Raw genomic sequence first — 21,793 nt, forward strand, 5'->3', positions numbered from 1 at the left:
CATTAATTGGAATTTTAAGAGTTTAAAACTGATGAAATGTTTTGTAGTTTTAAAAATATTTTTTTCAACCACAGATATCAACAAAACTATAAAAATAAAAAGCAGCGGAAAATAAAAGACACAAGATTTATAGTGGTTCGGTCAAACACGACCTACATCCACTCTTTGAAGTCTCCTACTTCAGTTATTGCACTATTACCACTAGTGTCTCTCATTTTTCCCCCATAGCAAGGCAGAGAAGTCTTCACAAAAACTCTCTTTCACCACTACCCGGTGTGGCAGAGAACCGTCGTTCTTTTACACCATCCAAGTGTAGGCAGAGTACTGTCGTCCTTTTACACCCTTCAAGTGTAGGCAAAGTATCGTCGTCCTTTTACACCCTCCAAGTGTAGGCAGAGAACCTTCAGCTGTTCACACTCTCCAAGTGCAGGCAGAGAACCTTCAGTTGTTCACACTCTCCAAGTGTAGGCAGAGAACCTTCGGCTGTTCACAGTTCTCGAGTGTCGGCAGAGAACCAGATCTTCTTGAAAGATCTCCTCACGAGAAATCTAAAAGGACAAGAGAAAAGAGTGAAGTAATCATAAATCACAAACAGAGATCCTTACCTTTGAGTAACCAAGTGAACCCTTCATGCTCCAGTAGTAAGAAATCTTCTTCACACACTCTCTCTCTCCTTCAAATTCCCTTCATTATGCACGAAGACCAAGTGACAAAAGATTGTAAGACAGTTTTAAGTGGACCTTTTATAGAAAAGACACGAAAAACCGTCAAAAAACTGCTATTTTTCAAATCTGTACGTTTATGATCGTCCCGTACTATCTCATTTCGTACGTACGAACAGTGTAAAAACTGTTGCGTACGAACTACATGTGAATCAGTACAAACTACCTTCGTACCCGATAATTGTCCCGTACGAACTAAGTTCGACCGGTACGAACCGTTATTCCCAAGGTTCGTTGGTACGAAAATGTAGGACGGACTACAAGTTCAAAGAACAGTCGACATCGTCCTGGGACGAATTGGTAACATCGTCTGGACGAATAGTTCAAAAGCACAAGTTCAGAGACATCGTCCTGGGACGAATGGGTTAAATCGTCTGGACGAATAGTTCAAAGTACAAGTCTAGAGGACATCGACCTGGAATGAAAGGGTAAATTCGTCTAAATGAACAGTTCAAAGCACAAGTCCAGAGGAAATCGTCCTGAGATGAAAGGGTAAATTCGTCTGGACGAATAGTTCAAAGCACAAGTCAAGAGGCATCATCCAGGGATGAAAGGGTAAATTCGTCTGGATGAATAGGACTTAGAAAAATTTTCGTCCACACTATTCGTTCCATTGCTCTTTTTGGGAGTATAACTGATCAAATCGTCCCATCATGATCGTATTGTACGATCCGTTTTAAAAATTATGAATTTTAACTCTCCCCCGATATGTGTGCGCTAAGTTACTCAATTTACAATCACACTCTCTCAGACTCAAATAAAATGAAAAATACAGACTCCAATTTTACAAAACATTCTAAGCAGATCTTGATTTGAAATTTTCAATAATCTGGAGTATGACTTCCCTAAAATGTTAGTACACACATGAGCAAATACAAATATTCCATAATATGTTAGAAGAAAACAATAATATTTGGAATCATAAAAAACATACAAGTTGTAAGAGTATAAAATATGTAAAGCTAAGTAGCAACTCTCTCAACAATCTCCCCTTTTTTTATGATGGCAAAACAATTATTATTTGTATAAGTTTGAAAGTTCTAAATTTCTCCTAAACTCCCCTTGAAGAAATAAGCATGTGAGAATAAGGGACATTTATTTTGAACAAATCAAATTTTTAATTTTTTAAAGTTTCTCAACACACAAATAATCACATATAAAAATGACACTAAAACATCAAAATAAATACCAAAAAGACACGAACAAATCAAACACCAAAAAGATACGAACAAAACAATCAGATGTCAAACAATATTTCTCTCCCTTTTATATAAGGGCAAAAAGAGAAGAAGAAACGAACATAGAAATGCAAGAAGTCGTATGAGAAGCCTTTGATAATTGATCTTAAAAGAGATTAAGGTATATTTGCAATAAAAAAGATAAATGTCATTAGAACAAAAAGAAAAATTCATATGATTTAAGTATAGATATAACATAGACAAGAAAAGAATTATCAAAGTCATGAATCAGGGTAGACTATGAGATAAGAAAAAATTATTGCAAAGTAGATGAAATGGAAATTTATGTATTTCAAATTTCAATAAAAAATAAAATTGAACAGAAAATTCATTTGAATTTAAAGATTAAAAGATAGATGAAAGAACATAAACTTGTGGCGCTTTCACATCTTTTCAATATTTGTGTCACACTTTATGCATCTTTTATATTTGTGGGCTAATTTTGTGCCTCTTTTTCAATTTGCGAACCATTATGCATTTTTTTGATTTTTATACATTTGAACATTTTCAAATTTTTAATTGATCTTTTCAAAATCAATAATCTAAAATCTCAAATTTCTTTAAGTACAATGATATTATTATTGAAATGAGAAATAAAAAATAAGAATACATCAAACTTGCAATAATAATATTAAATTATGTTAGTCTAACAAAAACATGAATTTGATATCCTTAACTTGATCAAATTATAACACAACTTAAATTTTTTTAAAAATTAGATTTTCTAATGAATTTAAAAAAAAATATTACATTTCAAAGTAAAACATTTGTTAGATCAATTAGTCAGGATAACATATAGGCTAACAAATATTTCTAGAAACATGAAAGGATAATTTTTTATTAATATCATGATGAATGGTAATACATTGAGCATGATAGATATCAATACACAAAGATTTTCAAAAAGACATAAAACATAAAAACATAAAATATAAAGACATAAAAACTAACACATCACATCACATAACATCACCACTGGTAGAGAAAATCATAAAAGAAGTACAATCATTACTCAGAGGGTCCCTGATCTGGAGGTCTCTGGTTGAAGAAGTTAAAATAGCTACTCATCATAGCTATATTTGAGCTCATAAAGTCAAAGTGACCTCTAATCCATCCCATTTCCTGCTGGTACTGCGCGTCCTGCTGCTGTAAATGAGTCTAAATTTGATCAAAATGTTGATCAAAGTGGCTCTCAAGATGATCAAATCGCTGGACCATCTCCTGAAAGTTTTGTCTACCAGCAGATGCAGGTGGAGGTCTTCTCCATTCTTCCTCAGAGTCAGTACTTTCAAATTGAGCATCCTTATTAAAAATTGCTCAGAATGATCCATCATTATAATAGACTGGCTCTTCTAGATTTTTAACATGATGAACTAGATCATACTTCTTTTTTAGAATGTAGGTCACAAGATGTCCTAAGACTATATTCTTCTTTCTCTTGTGGAAGACATGGTCAATCTCAAAAAGTCCATACATGTAGTTAATGATCAGTTGGGCTTCGTCTATTGGTTGGCTAATCATAATCACATATGTTACAGTGGAAAGAAGATGAGTAATATTTACTAGATCACCAGCTTTATGAATAATGGAAGTATGAAGAACATGCTGGATGATTCGGGCATTTAGGTTAAAAGTGGACACCTTAGATATATGACATATCCCTCTAATCCCTCAAATAACTTGATTTATCATAGTCCAGTCGAAGTTGGAGGAAGAGGTCAAAATATGGGCTCTAATCCCTTAAGTCCTTAAATTTAAAAATATCCTCAAATCCTCCTTTGTTATTTCTACCTTCTTTTTAAAAATATAGGATCTAATCACACTATGATCAGTATTAAAAGACATGTTTGCAAGAAAGTAGTGAAATGTTTCCTTGTTGTAGCGATGGATTAGAGTCAGAGTAAGAGCAAACAAGGTAGAAGCAAAAAGGTCCATAACTTTAAAGGCAAGTTGTTCATGGAGAAGAACTCTAGAATGGGTGATTTTTTATGTTACGAACCTAGGAAAAGACTCTTCGTTTTCTTTGGACAGAAAATTTTCTCCTGAATTTCTATAGGAAAGTCCCTTAGTTAGTTCCTTAGCGTGCCTAACCCTCTTGCTTGAACTTGCCAAGAAAAGATCAAAGGGAATAGAAGATTGAAAAGACTTTTGAAGTGAATGAAGTTTGAGTTCTAAACATTTTCAATTTAAAGGAAAAACAAACTTTCGTACGTACGAAAATAATTTCGTCTCATACGATATAGGGTTCGTATGTACGAAATAAAATTTCGTATGTACGAATGAATGTGTCCAAAAATGAAACGATTTTCGTAAACATGCAAGTTATGAGGCGTCCTTTCGTACAGACTTTTAACCAGACGATCGTACAGACGAACAGGTGTTCGTCATGGACGATCAATTAATTAAGATCATTTTTATGACGGTTTGAAACATCCCCCATATAGAAATGCCATGTGTTTGTATGTACGAACTGAATGTTCGTACGTACGATCAGAAATAAAAATTGATCTTATCCGTATAACCGTCTACATGCGTACAAACGAATGCATACACATCGTCCGGACGATCTGAGGATCATACAGACGAATGGTAATAAAAAACTGAAAAATTGCATGCAAACTGTTCAACTCAACGAATGATACGCTATAGGATTCGTCCCGTACGAAAATATTTTGTACAGACGAATGCTGCACTTAGAAATTTTCATATGATTACTCAAAAAACATGAATTTTAATGGGAAAATACATAAAACAAAACAGACAATAATTGCAAAAGCAAATACATACAAAAATTGAAAAACACACAAGGAAAATACACAAAACCAAAAAGCACACTAACAAAACACATATCAATGTTGCAGAAACATTTATTTAAGCATTCAAATCAATCACAACAAGCCTTATTCTTAATGTACTGAAAGTATCAAAGCCTAGTGGTTTTGTAAAAATGTCTGCAAGTTGATTTTCAGTTGAAATATGATTGAACTTAATTTCTCCTTTGGATACATTATCTCTTATGAAATGATGTTTGGAGTCTATATATTTGATTCTTGAATGTTTGAATGTTGAATAAGATTTTTAGAAATACAAATGACACTAGTGTTATCACAATAAATGGGAATAGTGCTTATTGTTAATCTTAAATCAATCAACTGTTGTTTCAACCAAAGTACTTGTACCACACAACTTCTTAAGGTAATGTATTCAGCTTCAGCAGTAGATAGGGCTACATAAATCTGTTTTCTACTGAACCAAGAGACTAAAAAATTTTCAATAAATTGACATGTTCCAGAAGTACTCTTTCTATCAACCATACAACCTGCAAAGTCTGAATCTGAATATCCAATTATTTCAAATGAAGAGCTAAACTTAGGATACCAAATTTCTAAGTTTTGAGTTCCCAAGAGATATCTCAAAATCATTTTCACTGTCGTCAAATGTGATTCTTTTGGATCTGATTGAAATCTAGCACATAAAAAAACACTAAACATAATATCAAGTCGGTTAGCTGTCAAGTAAAGCAAAGATCAAATAATTCCCCTAAATTTATTTTGATCAATAGACTTTCCCTTTGGGTCCTTATCCAACTGAACAGAGGAACTCATAGCTGTACTAACAGGTTTAGCATTGTCCGTTTCATATTTTTTGAGGATGTCCTTAAAATACTTCGACTGACTAAGAAATATACCTTCCTCAATTTGCTTAATGCTAAAGCCTAGAAAATAACTCAAATCTCTCATTAAACTCATTTCAAATTTACTACTCATTGTTTTAGAAAATTCATCACAAAATTTTTATCAGTAGATCCAAAGATGATATTATCAACATAAATCTATACAATGAGTATATCTTCTCCTAATTTCTTCAAAATAGAGTTATACACACTTCCTTTTTCAAAAGATCTCTCAAGTAGGAAGGTACTCAACCTCTCATACCCAGCCCTAAGTGTCTGTTTCAATCCATATAATGCCTTTTTTAACTTAAACACGTGATTAGGGCATTTTAAATTTTCAAAGCCTGGAGGTTATTCTACAAAAACATTATCTTGGATTAACCTATTTAAAGAGGCACTTTTAACATCCATTTGATACAACTTGAAACCTCTAAAATAGACAAATGCTAATAAAACCCTAATTGCTTCAAGTCTAACTATAGGGGCAAAAGTTTCCACAAAATCAATCCCTTCAATCTGATTATACCCCTTAGCCACCAATCTAGCCTTATTTCTAATGACTACTCCTGAGTCATTTATTTTATTCTTGAATACCCACTTAGTCCCAACTACACTTTGATCCTTTGGCCTTGCAATTAATTCTCATACTTCATTTCTTACAAATTGATTTAATTTTCTTGCATTGCCAAAATCCAAAAATTCATCCGAAAGTGCTTGATAAATATTTGTGGGTTCTATGGAAGAAATAAAAGCTGAATGATTGACTTCTTTGCTCAGTCCATGCCTAGTCCTAACACCCTCTCTAGGTTCACCTATAATCAATTCATTTGGGTGATTTTTAGAAAATCTCAAATATCTAGGCACCGGGTTTTCTATCTCCAAATTTTCATCCAAATTTATTTTCTCAATCTTTTGGGAGTCAATCTCTATCTCATCCTCTACAATAATCGGCTCTTCCAAAATTCTAGATTCATCAAATACAACATGTGTGATCTCCTCAATTACCAAGGTTTTTTTATTGAATACTCTATAAAATTTTCTAACACTTGAGTATCCTATAAAAATTTTTTCATCTGATTTTGGATCAAATTTTTCTAAAGCAGATTTTTCATTGTTACGTATGAACACATTACATCCAAAAACATACAAATGTGATAAATTAGGTGTTCTCCCCTTTAGTAACTCATAAAGTGTTTTATTCAAGTTTGATCTAACATTCACCATATTAAGAACATAATATATTGTGCTAACTGTCTCAGCCCAAAAATATTTAGGAAGTGAATATTCTATCAATATGGCTCGAGCGGCTTCTATTAATATTCTATTTTTCCTTTCGACTACCCCATTCTGCTGAGGGGTTCTAGATGCAAAAAAATTGTGATAAATCCCTTTCTCCTTACAAAAATTTTCAAATTTTTCATTTTCAAATTCTCTTCCATGATCATTTTGAATTGTCAAAATCTCACATCCTAGTTTCTTTTGAATCCAAATTGAAAATTTCTATAACTCCTCAAATGATTCCCTCTTATGATATAGAAATCTAACCCATGTGAATCTCGAGAAATCATCCGCAATCACAAATCCGTATGCCTTCCCTTCTAGACTTACAATTCCTACTGGTCCAAAAAGATTCATATGTAAAATCTCCAATGGTTTATTAGTTCTAAGATCCTTATTGGACTGAAAAGAGGACTTCACCTGTTTTCCTAAATGACATGCATCGCAAAAGTGATCCTTACTAAAGTCTATTTTTGATATACCTCTCACTAAGTTATTTTGGGTAATCCTCCTAAGATTTTTCATGCTAGAGTGATAAAATCTCCTATGTCAAAGCAATGACTCATCAGAAATAATTTTTAAATAAAAAATAGTAGGAGTTTTGATACAATTCAAATCTAGCATATACACATTGTTTATCCGTATACCATGCAAAACATCATTACCATTCAGGCTTAATATCCAGCTAGTAGGAAAAATTTTTACACAATATTCTTTATTAAATAACTGACTAATACTCAGAAGATTATGTTTTAAGCCTTCTACTAACAAAACATTTTCTATAAAAAAGTTTTTCAAGTTTCCTATCATACTTGATCCAACCACCTTCTTTGTAGTGTTATCTCCAAGTGTAACCTTGCCTCCACTCCTGAATTTCAGCGATATGAATTGTGCAGTATCTCCAGTCATATGCTTTGAGCAACCGCTGTCCAGGTACTATATGCTCTCACGAGGCCTTGTGTGAGAACGTTCATGCAAAATCATCAAACGTTAGACCTGGGAACCCAAACAAGTTTGGGTTCACCTTTTTGCAAATTATAAACAGATGCATGTATGTTATATCTAGGTTTATGCATCTTAGACTTTCACACCAAAATAAGTTTTTCTATTCAATGTACAGGTTTGTGATATATGTCCAAACAATCCACAATTAAAGCATTTAACTCCAGGAAATGGGTTTCTTAATCTTCTATAATTATTTTGTCTATTCCTGAATTGTATAAATTTTGGATACAAAATAAGATTAGTGAAATCTTCAAGTCTTGGGGGTATCCTATTATCCTCGAAAGCTTTTATCTTCAGTTTGTGAAAGGTATTCATATCTTCCAATATACGATTTGTATAATTTATCCGATAATTTTTGCTCTCAGATTCATCCTTCAAATTTTTAAATTATTTTTCAAGTTCTGCATAGGATGATTTTAAATTTTCATGATTCTTATTCAAATCATCGAACTCATCAAGTAATTTCATGTGGTTGTTATCAATTAAAGCATGATCTTTCCTAAGGATCTCTTGTTCTCTAAGCAGTTCTTGTAACTCTAAGTTCAAACTGGCATGCATTTTCTTTAACTTCTTATATGCAACATGTATGTGTTCAGAGACTTCTAAAAGTTCATTGTAAGTCAAGTAACATACCTCTTCTTAATCTGACTGATCAAGATTATAGGCCATCAAGCACAGATTAATGACTTCCTCTTCCTTATCAATCTCTGATGAGTTTGAAGCTGAGTCCGCCCAAACAGTTCTTTGGATATTTTTCTTGCCCTTCTTCACAACTGATTTCTCCTCTACCTTCTCTTTGCTAGAAGTGGCTTTGAGTTTTGGACAGTTTGACTTAATGTGTCCAAGTTTTCTGCACTCATAGCAAATAACATCATTTGAAACCTTAACATTTCTATTGAACTTACCTCGAGTCCATTGTTGGCGTCTCTTTTGCTTTCTCTTCAGAAAGCTTATGAACTGTCTAGTCATCAGCGTGATGTTGTCTTCATCATCAGGTTCTGATAGATCACTCTTTGACTTCTCCACTTTCAGTGCTATGTTCTCTCCCTTCGTGGTTCACATGCATTAATCTTTCTTTGACTCACTCCTTGCTCGTAAGCTATTAATGATCCAAGAAGATTGATAATAGAGTAAACATTTAAGTTTTAGACTCTGTAATCGCAGTTATTTTAGCATCATATGTAGTAGGCAAACAACGAAGTATCTTATTAACAATTTCAGCGTTCGTTAGTTCCCTACCCAATGCATGTAAAGAGGTAACTATTTGTGTGAATCTTGTGTATATGTCAGAAATGAATTCATTAGGTTTCATGCGAAACAGTTTATAGTCATGCAACAAGATATTAAGTCAGGATTGTTTAACTTCATTAGTCTCTTCATATGTTATACAAAGTCTATCTCATATGTTATTTTCATTCTTACAAGTGGAAACCCGTATGTAATCTTCTGATTTAAGTGCACAAAAGAAACTATTTAAACATTTAGCATTCAGTTATGCTAAGTTACGTTCTTCTATAATTCAATATGCAAAGAGTGTTTCTACTCTAATGCCATCAACTAGTCTAATTGATTTTGTATACCCTTCATGAACTAAGATCTACATAAGGTAATCTAGTGATTGTAAAAATGTTGACATACGTGTTTTCCAAAAATCAAAAGGAATATTGTCAAATAAGGGAGGTCTAGTTATAGAGTAACCTTCAGGTGAATTTCGGTTTTCAAATGTAGCCATAATCGTTACTCAAAAAGTAATCTAAACTTATGGTTTTGAAACTAAGCTCTGATACCACTTGTTGAAACTTGTTAATTATGAATTAGGTTGTTAGACCTAAACTTATGTCACAACGGCTAACCAAGAGGGGTGAATTGATAATTTTAAAAAAATTCTCCTCTTATTAATTGGAATTTTAAGAGTTTAAAACCAATAAAATATTTTGTAGTTTTAAAAACAATTTTTCAACCACAGATATCAACAAAACTAAAAAAATAAAAAGAATCGAAAAATAAAAGAGATAAGATTTATAGTGGTTCGGTCAAACATGACCTACATCCACTCCCTGAAGTCTCCCACTTCAAGTATTGCACTATTACCACTAGTGACCCTCCTTTTGCCCCTACAGTAAGGCAGAGAAGCCTTCACAAAAATTCACTTTTACCATTACCCGGTGCACAGAGAACCGTCGTCCTTTTACACCCTCTAAGTATAGACAGAGTACCGTTGTCTTTTTACACCCTTCAAGTGTAGTCAGAGTATCGTCGTCATTTTATACTCTCCAAGTGTAGGCAGAGAACCTTCGACTGTTCACACTCTCTAAGTGTAGGTAAATAACCTTCGGCTGTTCATACTCCTTGAGTGTCGGCAGAGAACATAATCTTCTTAAAAGATCTCACGAGAAATCTAAAAGGACAAGAGAAAAGAGTGAAATAATCACAAATCACAAACAGATATCCTTACCTTTGAATAACCAAGTGAACACTTCACGCTCCAGTAGTAAGAAATCTCCTTCACACACTCTCTCTCTCACTCTCCTTCAAATTCCCTTTAATATGCACGAAAACCAAGTGACAAAAAGATTGTAAAACAGTTTTAAGTGGACTTTTTATAGAAAAGACACGAAAAATCATCCAAAAATTGCTATTTTTCAAATCTGTACGTTTATGATTGTCCCGTACGATCTCATTTCGTACGTACGATCAATGTAAAAACTGTTGCGTACGAACTACATGTGAATCAGTACGAACTACCTTTGTACCCGATAATTGTCCCGTACGAACTAAGTTCGACCGGTACAAACCGTTATTCCCAAGGTTCATTAGTACGAAAATGTAGGACGGACTACAAGTTCAAAGAACAGAGGATATCGTCCTGGGACGAATTGGTAACATCGTCTGGACGGATAGTTCAAAAGCACAAGTCCAGAGGACTTCGTCCTGAGACGAATGAGTTAAATCGTCTGGACGAATAGTTCAAAGCACAAGTCCAGTAGACATCGTCCTGGGACGAAAGGGTAAATTTTTCTGGATGAATAGTTCAAAGCACAAGTTCAGAGGACATCGTCTTGGGATACAACAACAACAACAACATCAAGCCTTTATCCCACTACGTGGGGGTTCTTGAGGAGGAGGACATCGTCTTGGGATGAAAGGGTAAATTCATCTGGACGAATAGTTCAAAGCACAAGTCCAGAGAACATCGTCCTGGGACGAAAAGGTAAATTCGTCTGGATAAATAGGACTTAGAAAATATTTTGCCCGCTCTATTCGTTCCATTGCTCTTTTTGGGAGTATAACTGACCAGATCGTCCCGTACAAATATGGTTCGTACTGTACGATTAGTTTTAAAAATTATGAATTTTAACTCTCCCCCGGTGTGTGTGTGCGCGCTAAGTTACTCAATTTATAATTACACTCTCTCAGACTCAAATAAAATGAAAAATACAGACTCCAGTTTTACAAAACATTTTAAGCAGATCTTGATTTGAAGTCTTCAATAATCTGGAGTATGACTTCCCTGAAATGTTAGTACACATAAGAGCAAATACATATATTCCATAATGTGTTAGGAGAAAACAATAATATTTGGAATCATAAAAAACATACAAGTTGCAAGAGTGTAAAATATGTAAAGCTAAGTAGCAACTCTCTCAACACCCTTTTTTTATAATTCTAATATCACTTTAATTCAAAAATTTGCGTTCGAATTTTTTTGTATTTTATCTTATTCAAGTCCCATATTTTGTGAATTTAGGTCATACCCCAACATCTTCCTTACATGAGAGGCGTTATCAAGAATGCTAGGTTGGCCCACTAAGCCAACAAAGGTGTATATGGTCAAATATGTAAGATACCACAATCGAAGTCTTCTATCCAAGCATGCTAAGAAAGGGATGTATAGTTCTTTGTGTATCTAATTGAAGATTCTCAATGTTTCTTTATCGCTTCAAGAAAAAATGAATATAGATACTTGAATTTTCCCATCATACTAAGAAAAATGAGTGAAGGCTTAACTGTCACTTCACAAATATTAGCTATGAGGTTCCCCTACCATGTTAAAAAAAACTACACATAGGTTCTGCTTTCATATCAAATGCCTCGCATTCAAATTTTGAGACTTTTGTGAGTTTATGAAATTATACATTTGCACACAAGAGGGAGTGATGGAGAGCTCAGTTGGGGACAAGGTTTAAAATTGCTCAATTGGGTATTGAGGTGTTTTTTGTTCGTGAGGCGAGGCGTAAGCCTCAAAATAAAAAAAATGTGTTAGGTAAAAAAAATGTTAAATGTGGTTTTTCATATAATATCAAAATAATATGCTAAAGGATGACATATTACCTTTCTATTGAATTATGAAGTAACAAATTGACCATACATATGAAATAAAAAATTTCACAAGACGTAAAGCTGCAAGTGATAAATTGCATGAAATAGAATTTAAATTCAGATATTAAAAGAAAAAAAAAATATTAAATATATAAATGACATAAAAGTATCATATAATATCAAGTTCAACTCCAAATTTCTTCTTTCTCAATCCCCAACTCATCCACATTTAATTCCTAAGGAAAACTAAAATAGTTGACTAAAACTTAAATTTCATCTCCACTGTCATCACTAGATGGGTTTTATTTGAGTCATCATCATAACAACAAATTGGTCTATCCTCTCTCTCATCATATGGAGTCTAATGTCTCCCAATTTGATTCTTCTTCTTTGTTTATTTCAATAATCTTCCTCTTTCATAAATGTTTTTCATTAATATAAAGATGAGATTAATACTCCTAAAATTTTAGAGGAATTGGTGGTGGTGTACGAGTTTCAAGTTATCCCTAGCCGCCTGACAGCGGCTACGAAGATGGTGACTATAGAGAAAATGGAGGGTTGGAGTTCAAGGCAGTCAAGAGAAAGTTGTTACAACTTGGGGTGCATTAAAGAGTGATTTATTTGGGGTTTTAGTTTAGAATTTGGGTAAGTTTTCATAAAAATATATATAAATAGGGTGAAGCATAAGCCTCACATCAATGAGGCATGGTGTGCCTCAAGGCGGGCATTAGCCAAGCTGAGGGGCAAGCCGCCTCAAAAATGTTTGAGGTATAAGCCTCGATGCATTTTTCACTGAAATTGCGCTGAGGTGGGCCTCAAGACGAGCCTCATATTGTGCAATTTTAAACAATGGTTGGGGAGTATGATGACTAGGGAGGAGCTGACAGTGATAGGGTCGCACAACAACTAGAGCAGCAGCAACAAAGATGGAGATAGTAAGGGGTCACACATTCCCTAGGACACCACAAGAAAGTGAGAATGACATGGGTTAGATCCTAAGAGAGATCAAAAGAGATTGCGAGCCGGAGGAGCTCGAGAGAGAAATCTAGAGTGAGTCGGGGGTTTTTGTGTGAGGTAGGGAAGAAATAATGGTGAGGTGTGGGATGGGCATGGCAACATGAGTTGGATTACATCAACATGGGTGATGCTACAAGAATGAATGGGATTTTTTTTTATGTAATATGTCAACAATGGTAGGATGATCTCTTAGGAAGTACAAGCGCTTGCTTGTGGTAGTTTGTGGGGATAAAGTAGAGGCTCCAAAACTGGTTGGAAGGCAACCAGCTTTGCTGTTTACGGAGAATTAAAAGTTGGATGAGAGATAACTTTGAGGGGAATAAGTTTATGGACTTGTGGAGGGATAGAAAGCTCATGTATGAATATTGGAGGATTCAGCCAAGAAATTAGAGGGTTAAATAGAGGTTAAGGCCATCGGGGAATGGAGTAGGGCCTTGTGGATGAGGGTTGCTTCAAGGATTGATGGAAGAAGAAATTCATAGAGGAATTCTAATAATGGCTTAGAGTGAGTGGATGCCAACAACTATAGAGTGGATTAAAGTTAAAGATTTAAGGGAAGGAGGATAGGCGGCGAGGATTGGGGTTTTGGGGTGTGCGTAAGAGGGGGAAGGTAAGGAGAGTAAAAAGCATGAGTAAATATAACTAAGGAGAGTAAAAAGCATGAATAAATATAATTAAGAACTTATCCAAGTTCATGAAGGATTTGGCCACCAAGCTTTACAAGTCTAAGAAGACGTTTCAGGCCAGTCATATACGGCTTCAAAAAGTGGTTGTGAAGGACTGCAGGTATTTTTATTGTTGTTGGAGAAATAGTCGAGGAAGAAGACCTTGAGCCAACAAAGAAGTACAGGGATAGCCAATAAGAAGAAGATAGAATAAGGGCACTATCTAAGAACCTAAATCTTGCGGAAGAATAAGGTATATCAAGCTAGAGAAACTATGACTTTAGCAATAGTTTCTATCAAGAAGACCTAAAAGGTATTATCCATTCTCCTCTTGTTTCCATGATGATTAGGGTTCCTTGTGTTGATGTTTGTGAATGTAGATAATAATAATCATCTACAAATTTGATGCAGTTCCCGAGTCTAGGATCTGATCAATGCTATGTTTTTGCAGCATTAGGATATGAATAACTTGTAAAATCAACTGAGATTCAAGTACCTCTAGAGGACATAATTTAAGCGTAAGAACCAAAGAAAAAGGCGTAAAAGTAATTGATAAAAACAATAAAAAGAATGTTATAATAACACCCAAATGTAAACAAATACTGATCTAACCTAACTATTTATTAATCAGCAAACCAAACATACCAAAATGGTGACCAAAAGTGTTAAAGACAACAAGAAAGATCTTAAAACTAGGGAAAAACAAGCACGGTGGGTTTAAAACTAACAGAAGTAATCTTGGATGGAGTTTAGCTACTAACATAAATGTGGCAGCACAAAAAAAAGTAATATTTAAGAGAAGAAAAAAATTTTTTTTTTTTTTTGAGATTAAAAAAAGGAAAATTGAAGATGCATAAAAGAGATTGGGGATCATACCATGAGAGTCAAACCTACAATTGGAACACTAATCGAGACCATCAAATCACACACACAGACCCTCAGTGCCAAGGACAGCAAAATTTCATATTCAAAATTTCATATTCGAAATTTCAACCCCCAATATCACATAACAAGTTCCCTTCTATAGACTCCCAAAAGACCTTCGGACTTCATAATATTTAATCTGCAAAATGTGGTCAGCCAAGAGAGGGGAAATGAGAGGAAAAGATAACCTCATAAAGTACTTTTCCAATGCTTCTTAAAGTATCCCACTACTTAAATAAAGGTAATTGATTTCGGGTTTTTTCGTTTAATTAAAAAGGAGACAAAATTAGAGAACAAAAATACAAAATGCCCTCCTTGAAGTTCTCTTATAAAATAAAATAGAATGTGGAGAAGAAGTCCAAATGGTCGGCAACGCCGCAGGCTAGAACTTTGAGCTTTGAATCACTCTATCACTAGATTTGTAGCCATCAAACTCCTCTATTTTGTTGGACTCATCATCCTCTGCATCTGTAACTTTAGTACTCAAAATTTTTAAGCTCATGCAAATTCATTTATTTATTTTGTCTCGAGCATACATGCTTGTTCTCCAACTCTTGATTTTTTTCTTTTTTACCATCATCGCATATTTAGTTATCATCATATAAAAGTCAAGATATGAAATATTAACATGCATCTATCAAATAAAAGATAGACATTTTCTTTGCTTCCTCGCACCTAAATGCAAGGTGCTTTCCTAAGCAAGCCTTAGTAATAGTGTTAGCCTACCTAGGAGGCGTGCAACAAGGAACGGCCTAAGCTCAATTCACTGAGTGCTCTATTTGCATTTAACAATAAGCAATGTAGTCCAAACAAAATACGATAGTAGAACAAATAGACATGGAAGCATTTCTGTTTTTCAACATATTATGGCCTTTAAAAAAGGGAATATTATCAATATTCAAGTAGAACTACTGCTAAATTAGAAAATATTTTTAGAATGAAAGTTATGTTTTTGAATACTACTTTGTGATAAATGATATTAATTCAATCAGATCATATACTCAAAGAATAACTATGAACCCTAGAGTATACACATTAAATAAATAAATTGAACTAAGACAAACCCAAACAACTTTAACGAACTCTAACCAATCAGATGTCATAATGCTCATCATCTTACAGTAACAATTAAAAGAACCTAAAACAACTTTAAAACCTTAGAACTTCATCAAATTTTGTTTTTGCGTAACATTCTTGCCAGCATTCATAATAATGCATTGAATTTTAATGAAAATATTGATCTAACATGAATCCCTTGGTTTTTTATGGTCCTGATGGTTGCTCCTTCACCTTACAAAGCAAGCATTATTACAAGAAGACAGGAGGCAGATCTACTAGTCTCATGCTAAAGAGGCACTCCAAATAGCTCCAAATGAGAAGAAAACTATCAGGCCTTTGCAAATGACAACTGCAAATCTAAAAAACTCGATTCAAACTTTAGATATATATTGCATTGTATAACGAAAGACAATATAAAGATAAGACTGAATACAAATAATCTAAAACATCCATTAGAGCTTATCCAGACAGCACAACAACAAAAACATCTAGCCCTTATCCCACTACGTGAGGTTGGTTTCATGAATCCTTTTTCTTCATTGGGTCATATTTTACGTATTTGGTATTTGGACATTATCCGTATCAATGATCTGGTGGATCATTCATGATTGTTCATGAGACTTTTTCATTTTCATGAAAAAAAAAAGATTCGTGAATTTTTATTCTGAAATGCTTATATATCATGATCTATCGTATATATATTCGATTCGTGGTGAAATTCACTTATAGAGGAATACACTCACATGATATTACCGATTGAGAATAAGAAAGAAGTAGAAGATGATGTTGAGATTACCCTTGGAGTAGTGAGAATTGATCTAGGAAATAAAGATGAGTATCATGAGCCTTTTCCTAAAGAGTGGAGATACTCTTATATTCACCTTAAAGAGCTTATCTTAGTAGAACAATATGCATGGGTTAGGATTAGGTAAGGTTTTAGAAATGAAGTTTGCATACTTCATTCATTTTCATGATAAAACAAACTAGTATAGACCAAGCCTTGAGTTATGAATTTTTTATCTTAGCCATGCAAGAAGAATTAAATCAATTCATTATGAATGATTGGTTGACATTGGCATAGAAGACATATTATACTGTTAAATAACAAGCCTTTCATTAGCTATCTCATTTCTAGTTATAGCTAATACGTGTGCTTGGGAGTCCTTGAAAATGGAATAAACCAAGATCTTACCATGACTGCAATTTTAGAGAGACGCGAAAGTACAAGCCTATGGGGTCGCTTCTGCAACTGGATTACCAGTACTGAAAACCAGTCAAATTCTCATTTAAATCTAATTAAAAAACATAAACTAACCAAATAAATGAACCCTAAGCAATGAATTTTAAGATACTGGTGATGCTCAAGTATTGCTATGTTGGCATAAAATACCCCATGTGTAATACATTAAATAGATAGAATGAGGTTAATGATTATCCTGAAGAAATATCCAGCAACTAAAAAAACTAAAACATACCATATCATTTTAGTCTCCATCATATCTGAGAGAAAAGGACAGTTCTGACAGCAAACTTAACTTTAAAAAATTAAATATTTAAGAAAAGTGTGCTTGGTTCAATTTTAGAACTTTTCAAGTTGCCTTATACATCTCATCATTTACCTATAGATTTATATGTGTTTGTAGCATCTGGCAACCGTTGTAGTTCATCTAATGTAAGGTAAGCACGCTTCTTTTCTCCCTCTTTACCACGCATCTGATGCTGCACCTAAAATATAACAAAAGAACATCATTCACCAAAAACAAAAATTTGAGATCATGATAAAAGCACTTGTACCATATATGGATGAATTATAGTTTTAAGTAGAAATTCAAAATTGCTTTTCAATTATATAAGACAATTTACTTTAATTAATTATTAACAATTTGAAGCATTAGTTTGTTTTTGTCAATCCTTCTAGCTAAAATATATGTCAAAGTTTTTCAGCTCAATCCAAGCACTTAATAGCATATGGTACCACATACAGAATAGAATATAATAAAACTAATGATCAAGTTTTAGAAAACTAGCTTTTCAATTATATAAACCAATTACAACTTTCACATAAACCATCATCATAATTAGCCTTATTGCAACTATTTGAGGTCAATTTTATGAATCAACGTTTTTCATTTGGTCCCACCAATGATGCTTGAGGTGTTATGATTATTCTTTTCAATTAATTTTGAATGTCTATCAATCTTAATTTCGGTCTCCATCTCCTTATTAATCTTCTAACACCAAGTTTCATCTAACCATTTAAGCAGTGCATATTCTATAATTCATTATACATTTCCAACAACAACAACAAGCCTTTATCCCACTATGTATCCTTTTTCTCCATTGTCTCCAGTTAAGAGTCAAATTCTCATTTAAATCTACTAACGAAAGGTAATTTATAATATTTTTGATAGGAAATACTCGAGTTTGTAAGTAACCCTAAGGGAATACTTGAGTTCGCAAGCACACCTACCACTAATTGGAAGAAAATAGTGGGAATAAAGCAAAATCTTGGCGAAATCAGCCCCAAAATGTGGATTGCAACAAGGGAAATAAAACAAAACTAACTTTGGGTTTCCAAGCTCCTATTGATTGCCTCCGTTTGGCCATCTGTCTGTGGGTGGTAAGCAGTGCTCCTCTTTAGAACTGTCCCTTGTAACCTGAATCATTCCATCCAAAAATGACTGAGGAACACCTTATCTTTATCTGGCACGATCGCCTCTAGTACGCCATGCAATCTGACCACCTCTCTAATGAATGTTGAAGCCACTGTCACCCCGGTGTAAGGATGTCGGAGGGGGATGAAATGAGCATACTTGCTCAATCTATCCACCACCACCAAGATCACTGTGAAGCCTTCTGAACGGTGCAGCCCATCTATGAAATCCAAGGATATTTCCTCCCATACTCGTCCCGGTAGCGCAACAGCTGTAGTAGTCCCCTTGGTGACATAGCCAAATACTTGTTCCTCTAACAGATCTCACACCTTGCCACCATCTCCTCTAGATCTCTATGCATTCCCTTCGACTAAAGCTCGGCCGCTAGTCTCTTGTAGGTCTTCTGCACTCCTGAATGGCCCCCAACTGCACTTCCATGAAATTCCTGGAGTAAATTTGGGATGTGGATCGAGGTACGGAGCATCACAAATCTTCTCTGGTACAGCAGTCTGTCTCCCTCTAATGAGTACCCTGGATGGCTACCCTACTATTTTAGTAAATCTAACCTGATCCTTTCCAGTTCTTCATTTCTAGCACTTTCTTCCCTGATAGCCTCCCAGTCAAGCATCAAAGGAACGGATAAGGCCACAATCTGCAGTTCCCCCATACATGTGGACAAAGTGTCCACCGCCTTGTTCTCCACCCCTGGTCTATACTGAATCTCAAAATCGTACTCTAACAACTTGGGCAATTACCTTTGATGCTTTTCCGTCACCATCCGCTGTTCCAATAGGTATTTCTGGCTTCACTGATCTGTTCTAACAATGAAATGTCTCCCAAGCAGGTAGGGCCGCCACTTCTGGATGGACTAGACGATGGTCATTCATTCCCTCTCGTAAACTGATTTCAGTCGCGCTCTAGCAGCCAATACCTGGCTGAAATAGGCAATGGGTTTACGACTCTACATCAGTACTGCACCTAGCCCGTACCTTGAAGCATACGTCTCCACAATGAAGGTCTGAATGAAATCTGGCAAAGCTAGGACCGGCACCGTAGTCATCGGCTTCTTCAAGCTCTCAAATGCTGATGTGGCCGCCTCCCCCATTAGGAAATCGTCCATCTTCAACTGTTCAGTGAGTGACCATGCTATGGAGCTATACCCCTTCACGAGCTTCCTGTAATAACCCGTCAATCCTAGTAATCCCCTCAATTCCTTCAGATTTTTCGGCACTGGTCACCTTATCACCGTTTCAATTTTGAATTGATCTGCTGCAACTCCCTCTTTTGACAACACATGGCCCAAGTACTCTACACTGGATTGTGCAAAGCAGCATTTCTTCAAATTAGCCCTCAGTTGGTGCTCCTGCAATACCTCTAACACCCTCTTCAAATGCTCCCAATGCTCCTCTTCTGTCCTGCTATAGACCAAGAAGTCGTCAAAGAATACCAGTACAAATTGTCTGAGATAAGGTTTGAAAACCTTAATCATGAGGGCCTAGAAAGTAGCTGGAGCATTGGTAAGGCCAAACGGCATCACCAGGAACTCATAATATTCTTCATGAGCTCTAAAGGCAGTTTTGGGTACATCCTCCTTCATTCGGATCTGATGGTAACCCGATTTCAAGTCTATCTTGCTGAAGATCACGGTCCCACTCAATTCATCTAGCAGCTCTTCAATGACTAGTATAGGAAACTTTCAGGTACAGTTTCCTTGTTGAGTGCTCTACAGTCCACACAAAATCGCCAGCTGCAATCCTTTTTCACCAACAGAACAGGGCTAGAAAAGGGATTGATGCTGGGTCTGATGATCTCTGCCTCCAGCATCTCTCTAATCAACCTTTCTATCTCATCCTTCTAGAACTGAGGGTAGTGATAAGGTCAGACACTGATGGGCGACACTCCCTCCTTTAACACGATGGCATGCTCCTATTCCCTCTGCGGTGGCAATCCCTGAGGTGGCTGCACCTCTTGGAACTGCTGAATCAACGGTTGAATGGAGAGGGGTATATCTCCTCCCTCTTCCAATCTTGCTCCCTCCAAACTGTGCAACTCCATTAAATACCCTCCGCCTGCCAAATGGATATCTCTCACCATCGTTTTAAGAGAAACTAGGGATTTTGAAAATCCCACGTCCCCCTTAATCACTACCTTCCTTCCGTCCACCATCAACTCCATCGTGAGTGCTCCCCAATTCACTTTGGTGTCACCCAAAGTTTGCGCCATTTCATCCCTAGGATGACGTCCGTGCTCCCCAGCTCTAGTGGAAGGAAGTCCTCCCTCACCTGTATCCCCTGGATCGTCAATCGTACTTCTCTGCAAATCCCCTAACCTTTCTCTATCTTCTCCGTATCCATCATCACTCCGTAACAGCCTGTGTCCACCAATCTTATTCCCAATTGGTCTACGACCTGGGTGGAAATAAAATTATGGGTAGCCCCACTATCAATTAGCACCACAACCTTCCTGTCCTCTATCTCTCCCTTCACTTTCATGATGTGATTCATAGTGAACCCCATCACTGAGTTTAGGAAAACCTCAGCCAAATCCAAGTGTAGCTTCTCCTCTTCCTCTATCTCCTCCTCACCTCCCTCCTCAGTTTCCTCGTCATCGCAGACGGTGAGAACCTGAAGATTTCAGTCCTTGCACCGATGTCCTTGTGTGTACTTTTCATCGCATCGGAAGCACAACCCCTTAGCCCTCTTCTCCTGCATTTCTTTCTCTGTCAGCCGCTTGAAATTCCCTCCCCTTGTTTTCTCATTGGTGGCCTCTTTACTACCTACCTCCTGTTGTAGGACCTTTAGGTACGAGATGAGTGGTCGTCATTCTGTATGTGCCCCCGGTGCTGCTACTCCTGGCTCCCTTCTCCAAAATTTTTTGATTTTCCACCAGTTGGGCTAACCTCATGGCCACTCCTAAGTCACGGGGCATCAAGACCTTCACTGCTGCTCGGATCTCCGCCTTCAGCCCTTTCATGAAATTTCCCTCTAACATTATATCTGAGAGTCGCTCCACCCTGCTAGCTAGGTGCTCAAACTGCTCCCGGTAATCTGCTACCGATCCCTCTTACGTTAGAGCAAAGAACTGCTCATAGAAGTCTCCTCCTCGATCGGTTTGGAAATGCTCTATTATGCAGTCTTTAAATTCCATCCAGTTCCCAATCGGCCTCCTCGGGTCTTTCCATTGAAACCACAACAAGGCTTTCCCTTCCAAGCATAATCCGGATACAGTCAGCTTCTCC

General features: G+C 35.9%; 1 protein-coding gene across 2 annotated transcripts in view; it reads right to left on the reverse strand.

Moving 5' to 3' along the window:
• Nucleotides 1-21,793, reverse strand: part of LOC110104594 (prefoldin subunit 1) — a 36,407-nt gene that overhangs the window by 10,313 nt on the left and 4,301 nt on the right. The window contains exon 3 of one of the 2 annotated variants that reach the window (XM_020833768.2): nt 17,521-17,620. In XM_020833768.2, the coding sequence (XP_020689427.1) occupies nt 17,521-17,620 (100 nt within the window). Of the gene's footprint in view, nt 1-17,520; nt 17,627-21,793 lie in introns of both variants that reach the window. The other variant, XM_020833767.2, reaches the window with a different exon arrangement.

This window comes from Dendrobium catenatum, unplaced genomic scaffold (genome assembly GCF_001605985.2).
Source record: "Dendrobium catenatum unplaced genomic scaffold, ASM160598v2 original_scaffold_210612, whole genome shotgun sequence".
NCBI classification, from domain to species: domain Eukaryota; kingdom Viridiplantae; phylum Streptophyta; class Magnoliopsida; order Asparagales; family Orchidaceae; genus Dendrobium; species Dendrobium catenatum.